General features: G+C 27.9%; 2 protein-coding genes across 2 annotated transcripts; one reads left to right on the top strand and one right to left on the bottom strand.

Moving 5' to 3' along the window:
- Nucleotides 1-7,954: 7,954 nt before the first annotated feature.
- EIN_195170 (protein serine/threonine kinase, putative) lies at nucleotides 7,955-13,021 on the top strand (the record flags this gene model as incomplete). The annotated part of the gene is made up of 1 exon (XM_004254366.1): nucleotides 7,955-13,021. The coding sequence occupies one exon, from the start codon at nucleotides 7,955-7,957 to the stop codon at nucleotides 13,019-13,021; it is 5,067 nt and encodes a 1,688-aa protein (XP_004254414.1).
- A 232-nt stretch (nucleotides 13,022-13,253) lies between these two features.
- On the bottom strand, nucleotides 13,254-15,110 carry EIN_195180 (hypothetical protein; the record flags this gene model as incomplete). Its single annotated transcript, XM_004254367.1, has 1 exon — nucleotides 13,254-15,110. One exon carries the CDS (start codon nucleotides 15,108-15,110, stop codon nucleotides 13,254-13,256), a length of 1,857 nt encoding a protein of 618 aa, XP_004254415.1.
- Between the last annotated feature and the right edge of the window lie 79 nt (nucleotides 15,111-15,189).

The following is a 15,189-nucleotide window of genomic DNA, read 5'->3' on the forward strand; positions in this document are numbered from 1 at the left end:
CTTGTTTGGATTTGTTTTAAAATGAATTAAAATTAAATAAATCAATAATTCAAAAACGTGTTCTTCATTAAATGTTTGAGTTTTAACTTTACAATTGTATTTTTAGAATATAAATTATTTTTTATTATAATTATTGTGAAAATCCATTATATTACTCACATAAATTAAAACATCAAATACAGTTTTGTTTATGTTGTAACTTAACTTAATCGAATCGACATATTAGAACATCATCTCAGTGTTAATTCGTATAAAAAGCAATACAATTATTAAAACACATCTTTTTAAATAAAACTAAACCAGTTAAATATATAACTATTATATTTTAATAATTAGTAATTGGAATGACGACACTAAAACCATTATTTGGTGATAAAAACATGATCACTACGAATTAATTGCTTCTTAAAGTAAAAAACAACAATATTTAAGAATAAAAATGGTTACTTCGATTTATGACTCATATCGATTTGAAATGATTGTATCTTATTGAACATGAAACTTAATTTTTTAAATCAGAACACTAAATATGAATTACAAGCCCATATTACAAAATTATATATGCACGACTGTTTTGACGTGAATTAATTGAATCTTCGTGATTAAAACATATAAAAAGTAAACTATGGAAAGCGTGTAAATATAAATAAAAACTGAATCGAACACATTTATTTATTCAAAACTGAACGCCCAATGATAGCATGATAAAGATTTTATAATTCAAATAATATGGAAATTAATTTATATTGTAAAATTGGCAACATAGCGTTTATAATTGTAGACAAATGGAACTTGTTTAGAAAGTGTTGATGCCTAACATATATAATAAGTTGGGTTTATTATAAGCCACATCTCAATTTTTAACAAACAATAGTTATGCTTATTAAAAACTTAGTACAAGCAAATCAACATTATTAAAATAACAATTTACTGTTTTGATTAATCTATTAAAATTTTATGTGATTAATTCGAACAGGTATTTTATTTTGTATACTTTTATCGTTTTTTTAATTGGTTAGTGAGTTTTTTCTATAATCAATTATTTTTTTCTTTTTTATTTATTTGCTATTTCACTTTAAATGGTTTTGTTTATAATAAATAAATGTCATTCAAATAACAGTAAATTCACATTTTTTATATTTGACGTATTAAATATATATTATTCCTTTTTGTAATTGTCTTTTTAGCTTCCAATAATATAAACAACTACAACAAAGTTTTACAATATGATAATATGATTGTAGGTATATGGCATGTATACCAATTAAATTGCTCGAAATCCCAAATAAAGTAATTAAAGTGAATTAATGAAACCCAAAGCCACTGAGTGTATTTCGGGCATATCCAAACGGTGCTCCAAATAGATTTTGTTGTGGATTATCAGCGTCTCTGACTTGATTTAGTCTTTGTGTCAGCGCATTAATTTCATCAAAAATTTCGACGTCACTACTTTCTATTTGTGTAATGTTTTCTGGCTTGTTCGATATCACAAAACACCTTTTGCACATTTTCAATACGATGTGTTTTGTTTCATTTCCAATTATCAAAAATAAATTCTGGCAGTTCTCAAAAGTTGCTGATTTTGACATTACATACAATTGGTCAGGTACATTGTCGATATTTTTCATTTTAAATTTGTTCAAACGCATTTTATCAAATAACATAGTTAATTCGGTCGTGTCAAAACACAAATCGCCAACATTTTAATACATCCCGGAGCTGTTGATCATTTGAATTTGAGACCGCTCAAAGTGAATTCCGTTGTATTTTCCCTCCCTCGTTGAAAAAATGATCGACCCATTTGATTCGACAATGTCCACTTCCTTTGTTTTACTCATTAATTTAATATCAAACTTAGTACAATTGCGCATTTTCAGTTCAACCACATTAAGTGCCGAATTTACAATTCCAAATACAAAAACAGTGACAAAATTACAATTCTTCATTTCTACTCTTCCAAACGCACTTGAAAAGAAAATTAGACAGTTTGTCTATTAATGTTATTTGATACATTTTAAATAAAAAAATAAAAACGTCCCGAAATATTTTTTTTGGGACAATTGGGATTTGTCCATAAACACATACCAATTGTTCTATTTTTTACGTTTTATTTAATGTTGGATGTACAGATCCCAAAAAACATACCGGCAAAAAAATAATAGTAAATTATGTTTTTTTGGTTTGTTGTTATTTTTTCAAAATTTTTATTAAAAAACTATTAAATAGTTTTTAATATTTATCTTTATAGATTGTCGGTTAGTTTTTTTTGGGTTTATATACAGATCGAGTATTTATGGGGTGCCAGAAACTTATTGGGTGCCAGAATTATTTTAAGAACTGAAAGAGTTTGGCACCCATTTTCATATCAATTATTACCAAGAAAAAAAAACAAATAAAAAACAAAAAACAAAACCCGTATTTTTTCATCAATCAATCCTCAAATTTTTTGGCACCCATTAAATACTCTAACTGTACATAAAAATTAAAACCATTTTTGTCTATTAGATAACCTTAAAAAACCAACTTTGATCGATTTCAATTAATTATCCGTTTCGAGAATATACAATTAATTTGTATGTTTTTATTTTGATTAATTAGTTAACCGACAAATAAAAAAAACACAAACAATTGACTTTAACTCTCATTAATATTTTTATTTTTGATTAAAAAATTATATCGATTAAATTTATCATACACTTAAAGACAATTAAAAATAATATCTTAAAAGTAAATGGAAAAATCTATGGAAGAACAAGTCAATGTGTTTTTACTTGGTGATTGTTATGTTGGGAGAGTTTTTTATTTATAATTGTTATATAATAAAACTCATGTGTAGACTTCTGTTGTACTACGTTTTGTTTATAATTCTTTTGGTGATAAATATGATTATGAATTTGGGGATATGTTTACTGATATAGTTTGTTTTTCTGCTAAAGTTTATCGTTACAAAGTACTAAAACATAGAAAATGCTTATAGATAGGAGACTTGTTAATGTGACGTTTTGGGAACCATGTTTGTATTTTTGATTGTTATTTATTATCATTACTTCTTCGACATAAAAAAATATTTTCATTCATTTTATTAATCATTTTAAGTGCGTTGTTAATAATATTTGTAAATTAATATATTAAATAATTTAAATTACAAATTTAATAAAGAGGTGCAATCACACATTTTAAGTCTATGTTTTCATGTGCTAAAAAAACATGTCAAAGTGTATTTGTTTTTTGTTGTTCTCGCGATGACGAATTGTCTTCAATTTCTTTGAATTATTGGTACAAAAACTCTTTAATTTTTCAAAACGAATACCAACGACTACTTAAAAAAGTTTTAATCACAAAAAATGATTTACCACAAAACGAAAAAGTCTCAAAAGAAGCACACAAATTTGCAATGAAAAATAAAATTGAAATTTTTGAGTGTTCAGCAAAAGAAACTGTTGGTGTTACCGATTTTATTTGTTCGATTGTTCAAGATATTTTTAGTGTAGATTCGTTGGTTGCTAAAATTGTCGAAAATAAAAACACGGAATTGTTATTAAAAGAACATAATAATAAATGCATTTTCGTTTATTTTGTTATTTATATTATTTTTTACTTTACTTATACAGTTCCCAGAAAAACCGAACGGCATAGAATAATTTATAGTATATTATAGTTTTTTTGTTTTTTTGTTCTTTTTTTCAAAATTTTTATTGAAAAAACTATTAAATAGTTTTCAGAAACCATTTTTATAGTTTGCCTGTAGGTTTTTCTGGGGTCTGTACATATTGGTGATAGTATTATTAAATTTAGGTTTTCAAAAACTTACAGATACAGTATGACAAGTTTGACTTAAACCACAAGTTTGGGTTAAATGGTAAAAATTATAGTTCAATTATAATATTTTTTGAACTATAACTTGAACTAATTAATTGCTTTTTTATATTCAAGTTTATATAAATAATAAAATAATTAAAAGCAAGTCAAAAACCCAAACGATTATATAAAGAATAAGAAAGCTATAAACCAGTAAAGATTACTATAAACTATCACACAATCATGATCATTAAGATTTTAATGTATTAGCAAACAACGTAAAGTACAATTAAAAATTATTTGATTGTATAAGCATAACATTTCAAATTCAAGTCAATTATAAATACAGTCTGGTTTCCCAGTGTGTATATTCAACGTTCTTGTTGTTCTCCATTAAACGAACATTAATTAAGAACAAACCGAAAAACATAGGCCCACTCTTATTTAAGTGGGTATAAGTTTCACTTGCCACAATCAAGCGGAGGTTCTTAAAATTTTACTCTTGGGAGGTTTGGCAATATTTCCTTTTGTTGAATTCGTTTTTATGTGTATTATTTGGTTTATAGTTAAAAACAGTATTTACCTATCACGATAGGGAATACTGCTAATTTATTGTATTTACAATAAAAATAAAGTAACACAAACGTTTCCGAATGAGGCGGTGTATGTTTTGACATGTTTAAATACAACGAGACAAACATGTTGGGACATACAAAACAATACTTAAAATGTGTTTTGGTTTTATTTTTAAGATTCAAAAGCGACATAAAACGATAGAATCAATAATAATAATTTAAATATTATTCTATTTAACCATTTAATTATTTTCTAGTTTAACCCACTGTTTACTATTGTATATAGTTTTTAAACCATTAACGTGAACCATTTAAGTCAAACTATTCCATTTAAGGCAAACTTGTCTGACTGTAAGTTCCAAGTTAACAATTTTAATCACAAATTATATTTAATATATATTATAATATTATCGGTTTTGAACACTTTGATTTGAAAAAATTTTGTATGCAAATTGAGTTCACTTTTATACAAAAAGTGTGGTCAAATAACAATTGAGGCACATTTTGTGAAAAGGAAAATAAATAAATATGTGTATGTATTTGATATTAATTGATGGCAAACCGTATTACACGTAACACAAAAGAAACCAAAATGAATTGTCTGTTAAGTCATTTTTAAAACCGTGCAACTTTGACGTGTCAGTGCAACTTTGTTTATAGTATAATTATAATAAAACAATTCCATGTTTTTAGAAACAAAACAAGAAAACACAAACAAATTTCTGTAAAACTATTACTCTAATTAATATACTATAACTAAACTATAACTAAAATTGCACAATTTCTCTCAATTAGTTTTTTGGGTTGCACCATTCAACAGTCTCGTGTTTACCGTAATTTTGCAGCGAAAAAGTCTTTGAATCACACAAATTGGCTAGTCTCATTATTTTCTTTTTTATAAACGAGATGTTTAACGTTTGCTCCATCCAAAATCGATATACAACACTGTTATTTTCGTTCTGTGCTACAATTGGAATTCTGGATTTTTATGCTTTTTAATTTAACAAGCAGTTGAACTTATCATTTAATTATCGAGTTATATTTTATGTTAATTTATAACCTAATTAAACTTTATGTTATTGTTATTGTTGAAAAATAGAGTTTTACCTTTGTTGTGAGTAAAAATAATAAATTGCACACTTTTTCGAAATGACTTTTTCATGAATAAATGGATAATAATTAAATAAATTGTGAGCTTTTATAACTATTATTTATCTTGATAAAAATGTTTCAGTTGTTTACAAAATAATAAAAAAGTTAAATATTTACCAATGTAAAATAGCAAAATAATACATATCACTTATTTTCAAGCAATTAACATAATCGACATTTTGTGTCAAAATGCCGATAATGATAATTTTAAACAAAGGTTTATTTAACACTTAACTGGCCGAAAACCAAATTTTTATTAGAATAATAACAATATCAAAAAATGCCTTCTTTAAAAAAAGTTGTTAAAAAAGACCAAAAACCCCTTCTTGGCCGAAAAACCGAAAAATGACCCAAAACTTATTCAAAAATAATAAAAATGAGGACTCAATTACCTAAGATTTGTTTTTGAGGTTAAAAATAGCAACACTTTTTTTTCAAAAACACAAACAAACTTTTCAAAAGCAAGAATGTATGGTAATTTTTGTTCTCTCAAGAATGTTAATTTTCGCCAATCAAACATCAAAACTTTTTCTATAAAAAACTTGATTTTTGTTTCAGCCCAAACTGCTTTCTATTGAGAGTTGCGCGATTCAGAAGTGCCGCGTTTAATAGGTTTTACTATATTTCAGAACCTCAAATTTGTTTTATTAAATAATAATATATCCAATATACAATAACAAATTTTGTTGCATAAATAAGACGTATATTAAAAATATAAAAACGAACCATAACAAACTCAATTTGATTTAATGTATGTCGGTGTTGACTAGATAAACAGCAAGTTGCTTTTTAATTTGGTAATATGTTGTTTTTATTGATGTTTTAGTTCATGTCATTAAAAATAGATCTGAATAAAAAACAAAAAAAAAACAATCTATTAATATTATTATAACATTATCATAACAAATAGTAAATATTATGATAAAAAATATATAAAACTATTTATTTAGTTATTTAATTAATATTATGTAACAATAGTTTACATTATTATATTTTCCAAACATCATTTTTGTCTTTTTTTGCAAAATCCAAAAAATTTTATAATATTAGTTTGTGTTATTATAATTATACAAAACAATTATTTAATTATGTCGTCATATTCAAAAATAATTTTATAAAATTTTTACCAAATTTCATTTTGAAACATGAAATTCATGAAAAATGAAATGAAAGGCAAAAATCAAATTTGGTATTAAATTATTTGAAAATTTATATTTTTGGCTTTAGGCCATTTGAGTGTTAATATAATCTTTTGTATTATGTTCCTTTTTTCGAAAAAAATATGTTATTTGGTGTTAAAAGAGTGTATAAAAATTAACATTAAAAACTAAATAAACTTCAATCGTGTCTTTAAATCTCGATGTTTTAACATCAAAAAATGTTTGTTATGTTTTTATTGATTATTATTTTTCATCAATAAAGTGGAGATCAACCCTACACAAAGGAGACACCACAAAATGTGGGTCGTTAAAAATCGCTATCGATGCCTCCGATAAGCGAGATCTCCCACTATAAGTTATACCGGTGGCTGGATAGGGTCTGATAAACCCTAAAGGCAATCTCCCAGTAAGAGTAAGTCGAACCTTGTCACCTCACATTTTCGCCGTTTCAGAGTGTCTTAACTCTGTGTTTCCAAAGGCTTTGAAGGAAACGCTCTGAACTTAGAGTATCATGCTGTCTCTCCATTTGATCCCCAAAACAGATTCTTACCATTTTGAATAGCACAGGACCGCTATTTAACATTGGTTTGGATAAAACCTGGTAATAACAGAGGCAAAGATGTGGGTTATAAAATGATGACTCCTCGGCGCTATGATAACTTTAAATATTATAAGAGTAAAACATAATTGATTTCTTCTTTTTCATCAATAAAATTCAAGATATCAAAATAAAATTGTAATAAAAAACCAGTCTTTAATTTTAAAATATAATTTTTGTTTCAAATAGTTTTTTATTTAATTTTTTTGAAAAAAACGTTTTCAAAACAAATTAAAAACTTTTTTTAATAAAATAATAAAATAATAAATAAAATTATTATAATATACTAATATCGTTTTTTTGTTTTTTTGTAAATATTAATAATTAGTAATTTATTTTGTATTTTGTTTAGTTACAAAATAATAAAAAAACTATAACCCAATTATATTTTTTACTTTTTTATTGATATTAAAACATGAAAAAAAATGTTGTTGACTTTATAAATAGTTTTAATAAATTATATTATAATTATAATATATTAAAAGTATTTTGATTTGACTAAAAATACTTTATTTTGTTTATACCGAAAACTTGAATTTTCTTGTTATTTTCAAAATAAATATTATATACAATAAAAATATTACAATAAATAAAAAGTTATAATTTAATAAAAATAAAAACCCCTTTTACTGTTTCGATTTTGTTGAATCTCAAAACAAGAATTCCAACTGATGCTTGAAAACAGTTTATTTGTAGTTTTCTTGTTTTTCTCGTGTGTATTATCATTGGTATGGTGTGATGCCGGCAGTGCAATTTTGTATATGAAGGAATGTAGCACAACAACGGATCCTGGATGGTTTTGTGCTTACGGAGTAACCCATCAATTTTATTTCACAAAAGATTATTACAAATCCGAATATAAAATATTTGTTGAAAGTATCGACGACGACGTTCCTACCAAAGAATTTTTCTTTAACGAAAATGGAATTAATTTAAAATCACTGAGCGTTTGTCTTGCAAAACCGGCAAGTAAAGTGATAATTTACGACGGCTATCGCCCAGAACCTTTTTTCATTAGTTTCAATTGCTCATCAAGAACTTCTGTCACTGATGGATATCAACCACAGATTGAAGTGCGATATCACTCCCTTCATTTACACTCAAAAATAGACCAAAGATTTGTCATATTGTCATATCGGAATATTGGAGAAACTGTACCTAATTTGAGCATCAATGGTGTTGTACCACAAAGCGTCAATTTTCAATTTGAAAATGCACTTTCTCTTGGTACAGCACTTTCAAAAACTCGATTTTTATTTACTGGAAAATCGGATGAATCGTTAATCACGTTTAATAGTACAAAAACGACGGGTTTGATAGCGAAAAGTGTATGTACGCGAAACGGGTTAAGTCGGTTCTTGATTTTTCAAACGCCAGAAATCACCAATAATGTTGGTACATCAATGTGTAAATGTGTTACTTCAAGTGAATATATCACTGGAAGTAACACATTTAATTTTCCCGACTGTATGTACAATGGCACTTTATTTGACTTGGATTTAACTACTTTAATGCCCAAGTCAGAGGAAAGTATTTTAATTCGGATTTACGTCAAAGAATGGTATTCAATGATATTTAAATTGAACCAGAAGTACAGGGTGTTTGGAATTGATAGTAATACTTTAAGTATGTCATTACAATTATTAGATCTCCAAAATACAAAAGTAGAGTTTGATATATTTGTAAATGTTTATGGTTTTCGAGTAATGTCATCTGGAGAATTTTATTTTAAAAGGGGCGTGCAAATTGTGACTTCTACACTTTCCCAAGGCTATGAAAATAATATTGTGTTTACAGTCGAAAACACGTTTTTATATTCCGGCATGTTATTAAAAAAATGTGGAAAAAGAGTTGTTTATAATAATGGACCAGAATATTTGTGCCATTGTAATTTCACAAATTCTCAATGGGAAGATTATGGAAATGACACTAAATATAAAAATGACTGTTATGATCCATCATTGAAAAAAGGATTAATACTTCAAATCGACTCTCCTACTTATAGTATATCGTCATATGAAGAGTGGAGTAAATTGAAGGTACTATCAAGTTTAACAACACTAACTGGAAATGCAACAATTACAATAAATGAAATTACTGTGTTTGGTAATGTTATTATTGAAAATACTATTGAAATTGGTAGTACAATAACTTTTAAAAAAGGAGGAAGTATTATTGTTAAAAGTGGAGCTATTCTTCGACTTGGTAAATCCACAAAATTTGTGTTTAAGAATTATTCAAGTAACATCAATATGAATGGAAGCATTGTCGTTGAAAAAGGTGGTAAAGTAGAATTTATGGACCCACTGAACACTTTTATGTTTGATTATTTGAACGATACAAAAACTCCAATTGAACTTTTTTCATTTGAAGAAACTCAAAATGCGACTTCTTTTGCTAAATATAATAGTCTTATTGATGGCAAATTATATCGAGTATTTCAAGCAAATAATATTGATAACACCGTTGTGTGTAATTTGACGCAAATGGATTATAAAAGTCACAAAAGTTATGAATCGAATATCATCCATTGTCCTATTAATAGTGTTAATGCTGTTATCAGTTTAAAGATCGACACTTTCGAACAAAAAGAAGAATTTTTGGGACATTTTGTACAGAAAAATAAAATTTTAAAATTCATAAAAAGTGCAAATTATAACACAAAATTTGATGATGAGAATTTTCCAAATGTGTTGTTGGTTGATGACAATTCAATTCAAATTGGTGATGTTAAAATTGTTAACCAAACAAATAAAGTGTTAGTTGGAAACAAATTTGGATTTAAAAGTACATCAAAAAGTCAAAACATCAAAAGTGAAAACACTGAGAAGACAATTGTTTTTGATACAACTTTTTCATGTGTTGCATTATTGAATACTTTGCAATTAACTGAAAAATGTTTGGCGTGTAAAAACGACTATTACATCGAAAATACAACTTGTAACATCATTTCGACTCAATGCATTTTGTCTTCTAAAAATACTCAATTTTCGATATGTGAAAAATGTAATTTGAAATATGAAGCATTCAAATATGAATGTGTTGTGTGTTCTGAAAACTGTTTGCATTGTGTAAATAAGAAGTGTGTAATGTGTGAAAGTGGATTTAATTTAAGTAATGGTATATGTGAACCAGTTGATAAGTTTCTTAATAATGTCATTCTTTATGAAAATCAAGAAGTGAAAAAGTGTTCAATTGGGTTCTACAATTCACAAGAAAAATGTTTGTCATGTGACACAAATTGTGTATCATGTGAAAATAAAGAGAAATGCAACGTTTGTGAATCAACTTACCTTTTAAATTTCAATGGAAAGTGTGTCCTTCAAAGTGGTGCTTTACTTTCTACAAATTATCAAATTTTGTCATGTAAAAAGCCTTTGATTTTAAGAGAAAACGTTTGTGAACAATGCTCAACTTTATATGGAAATTTATGTGAATATTGTGATGCAAAAACGTGTTTGAAATGTTCTTCAAATGGAGTAGTAAACATAACAGATGGACATTGTGTTGATGTAACACGAAGTTCTTGCACCAATACGGTTAATACTTTTTGCACGTCTTGTGTTAACAAAAACCTTATTATTAATACAGAAGGAATATGTGTTGATTATGATGAACATTGTTCTGTAACAACAAAAGACAAAAAATGTTTAATTTGCAACAATAAATATCACTTAAATTCGTCTTATTATTGTGAGGTTGTGACAACTCAAAATGAAAATTGTTTAGTTTTAAATGAAGTAGAAGATCGATGCATTCATTGTGAAATTGGGTTTTATGTTTCAAATTTTATATGCGAAAAATGTGCTGAAAATTGCGAAAATTGTTTTAATAATTCGAAGTGTTTAAATTGCAAAGAAAATTACTTTTTAAAAGATGACGGAAGTTGTGTAGAAAATTCACAAATCACTTCAAATTGTTATAAAATGATAAAAGGCACCTCGCAATGCGCTTTATGCGACATTTCTTATTTCAGAAATACAAATGGAAAGTGTGAAATGTGTATTGAAAATTGTAACGAGTGTAATCAATTCAATTTCTGTCTTCAATGTGAACCAAATTACTTTTTACTCACAAATAACACAAAATGTATTTCAAATGATTTGCTTACGAATTGTGTTGTTAAAAGCTCAATTGGATGCACAATCTGTTCGTCGGGATTTTACTTAAAAAATCAATTATGTGAATCATGCAGCACTTTTATTTCAAATTGTGAATTGTGTGAAAATACAGGAAAGTGCATTTCATGTGCTCAAAACTTTGTTTTGTTAAATTCAAATTGTGTTGCTAAAAATTTAATACAAAAATGTTCCAAAGTTAAAGATTCAAAGTGTACCAAATGCGCATTTTGGTTTATTCCAAGCCCTTCTGGGACATCTTGTCAGAGCAAAGCTGTTTGGTGGGTCATTTTATTAATAGTATTGGTAATACTATTAATTATAGTTATTTTAACTATAACAATAGGATACATGATAAATAAGGGGTTGAAACGTGTCCACGAGGAATCAACAAGGCAAAAAACGTGTATCTTTGATATCAAAAGATCAAATGTTAGATTTGTGAAGACAAATAGTATGGACATAGTTGTAAGCGCTGAGAAGATAACATTTGAAGATGAACATGAGAATGAAATTAATGTTGATAAAGAGTGCCGTTCACTTTTTTGTGTAGGGAACACTTCTAAAAACACAATCAAAGTTCAGTTTTCACTAAAAGAAAGTACGTTCAAATATTCAATACGAACGGAGCCACAAATAGCTTCAATTCCAAAGAAAAAAGCGTGTGAATTTGAAATCTTTCTAACACCAAAATGTTCTTGTAAAATAGTCGATGAAATCATGCTAATTTACTCGAATTTAGAAAGTGGAGATCATTCACAACTTCCTTTTCAAATTTCAGCCGAGACGAAAATGTCGTCTAAAATTGATCCTGACGAATTAGTAGAAGAGAAAAAACTTGGAGAAGGCTCATTTGGAATTGTTTATAAAGGAACTTTCAGAGGGAACGTCGTTGCTATTAAGAAAATGAAACAGTTTTGTGAGTGTGAAGAAAATTATGATGAATTTGAAAATGAAATTAAAATGCTTGAAAAATTTCGGAGTGAGTACATCGTTCACTTTTATGGTGCCGTGTTTATTCCAAGTAAGATATGTATGGTCTCTGAATTTGCACAATATGGAAGTCTACAAGATTTAATGAAAAAGAAAAGAAATGAAGAAATTGAAATGAAATTGCGAGTCAAATTCATGTTAGATGGTGCAAAAGGAATTTTGTATTTACATGAGAATGGGATATTACACAGAGATATTAAACCGGATAACATCTTGATTTTTTCTCTTAATGTAAACGAATTAATTACCGCTAAATTGACTGATTTTGGAAGTGCAAGAAATATTAATATGTTGCTCACAAACATGACATTTACAAAAGGTATCGGGACACCTATTTATATGGCTCCGGAGGTATTGAAACAAGAGAAATACAAGAAGAGTGCGGACGTATACTCTTTTGGTATTTCAATGTTTGAAGTCTTCGGGTGGTGTGAAGCGTATCCAAAAACACAATTTATGTTTCCATGGAAAATAGCAGAGTTCGTGATGGCTGGAAATCATTTAAAAAGAATCAATGAAGTTCCAATCAATCTGTTTGAAATTGTGGGGAAATGTTGGTCTTACAACCAATTGGAGAGAATTGGTATCGAACAAGTTGTAAAAGAGCTTCAAAATAGTTTATTATAATTTATTGTTGGTTTAAATATAGTATAATATAATATATATAAAAGTTAATTATTATTTTTATTTATAAACAAAATAAAAATTATAAATATTGTAAATAAACTATTAAAATGTTAAAAATATATTTTTTTTTAATTGAATAAAAATTTTATAATTGTAACTAAAGTCATATATAAAATATATAAAATTTATTTTTAATAAAACGTTTAATTAAATAAACCAAAAAGGAACTTATTTAGTCGTGTGGCTCGACAAATAAGAACGAACTTACTTTGAAATCTGAAGCTTCTAAAAGGATTTTTACGTCATCCATCCCTTCAACTTTTGTTCCTCTCTGTATAGCTTCTTCTATTGTTATTTTCTTTTCAAACAACTCACAGAAATCGTCTCTTTTTGCTTTAATTTTATTTTTTGCTTCTCCCGACTTTCTAACGTGAAGAGTACCATTACTCACAATAAGTACTGCGCGACTATTTAAATCGGAATATTCAATTTCAAACGACGAATTCATTTCCCCAAGTATCTTTGGATCGACATGTACGCACAAAAAGTCCATCAATGCAGCAAGGGGAAGACTTTTTAAATCCATGTCTCTCTCATACACTTTTGGTGCGTCTTTATGTCTCAATTCATAAGCGGCTGCTTGGTAGTTATATACAAACGACGGACATTCTGATTGGTATTCCAATTGTTCATAGCAATTAGCAAGTAATTCCTTTGCCTTTTCATTGTTATAATTAAAAAACACCAAATGGTTTAAAACCGTTGCCGCCCATCTATACTCCCCTTTACTATAAGCAATTTGACCAATTTCTAAAACCTTTTCTTCACCACCAAAAGACTCAACGTACTTTGCTGAAAGCTCTTTTGGTGGAAGTTCATTTAAGTGAGCAGGATTGTTATCATACCACCCCAAATACAACTGATATTGTGACTTGACATTATACCCGACATTTCCATACAACTCGCGACAACAATGATACTTAGAAAGACTCTTTGGGAGCTTCACAACTTCAGCAATTTCATTTGGAGTGTATCCTTTATTGGCATATCGAAGTGCTTGGTCGTGCTGATATTTAAATGCATCTCTCTGAATACTCCAGAATTTGGTGATCTTCGCATTTCCAAGTAAATGCCAGTCGTGTCCACCAAAATGGACTTGAACATCTTTCCCATACTTCATAATGACATTGTCAATCACTTTACTCCACAATTTACCATTGCGCACTTTGGCACCTCTAAAAGTGAGTAAATTGTGAATGACCTGAACGATGTTATCAGCAGAACTAAGAGCATGGAGGTGTGGGAAATACTGCATCATATTTGCTGGAGCTTCAGTGTCTGGAGTGTATATAAAGTCGACATCAATACCATCAACTAATAAGGTACAATCATTTTTAATGTAAGTAGTGTATTTGGAGTATGGAATGGAGTTCTTTTTAACTTCATTTTCAGAAGTGATTGGATTGGTAACACAGTGAGTCACTGCATTCTCGTCGAATACACCATACATATATTGTGCTCGACGGTCCATTATGTCACCAGCACTAATCTTCTCATCATATATCATTTCATCAAATTTGTCGGGCAAATACAACGGAGTATTCTCATCACCAACACCATCATAACCACCATAATGATCATGATGAGAATGAGTAATAATTATAGATGACACTTTCATGTCTTCTACAGTCTTTTTGATTAAATTAAGTGATGTTCGACTTGCATGGTTGGTCGTCATACAGTCGATTATTATCCAGCCAGTCTTCCCACGAACGGCTGTTAAATTGGCAAAGTCTAAGGAACGACTACGGACTTGATAAACTTCATGTGGAATTACTTCAAAAACACCTTCTAAGTCATCAAAAAAGGTTTGTTTATATAACGATGGATTCATAGTCTCAGGACATTCTGAATTTATTTCTGAGATTGTTTTGAAATCTTTCATTAACTCAGGAGTGCTTTTGGTGTTTAGTTTGCCAGACATGTCTGCATAAAATCCACGAAAAGAGTCGATGTAATCATCTTCAACTGAAAGATCGTACGACTTGCAAAAGTTCAAATGAACATCTTTTGTGTATTGTGTAGCCATATCTTTCTTATTTAAATTCAAATTCTTATTTCCATTTTAAATCTTTAAAAAGAGTGAAATTAAATTGTTGTTTTAAATA

Source organism: Entamoeba invadens (genome assembly GCF_000330505.1).
Source record: "Entamoeba invadens IP1 unplaced genomic scaffold scaff_1105074725457, whole genome shotgun sequence".
NCBI classification, from domain to species: domain Eukaryota; phylum Evosea; order Mastigamoebida; family Endamoebidae; genus Entamoeba; species Entamoeba invadens.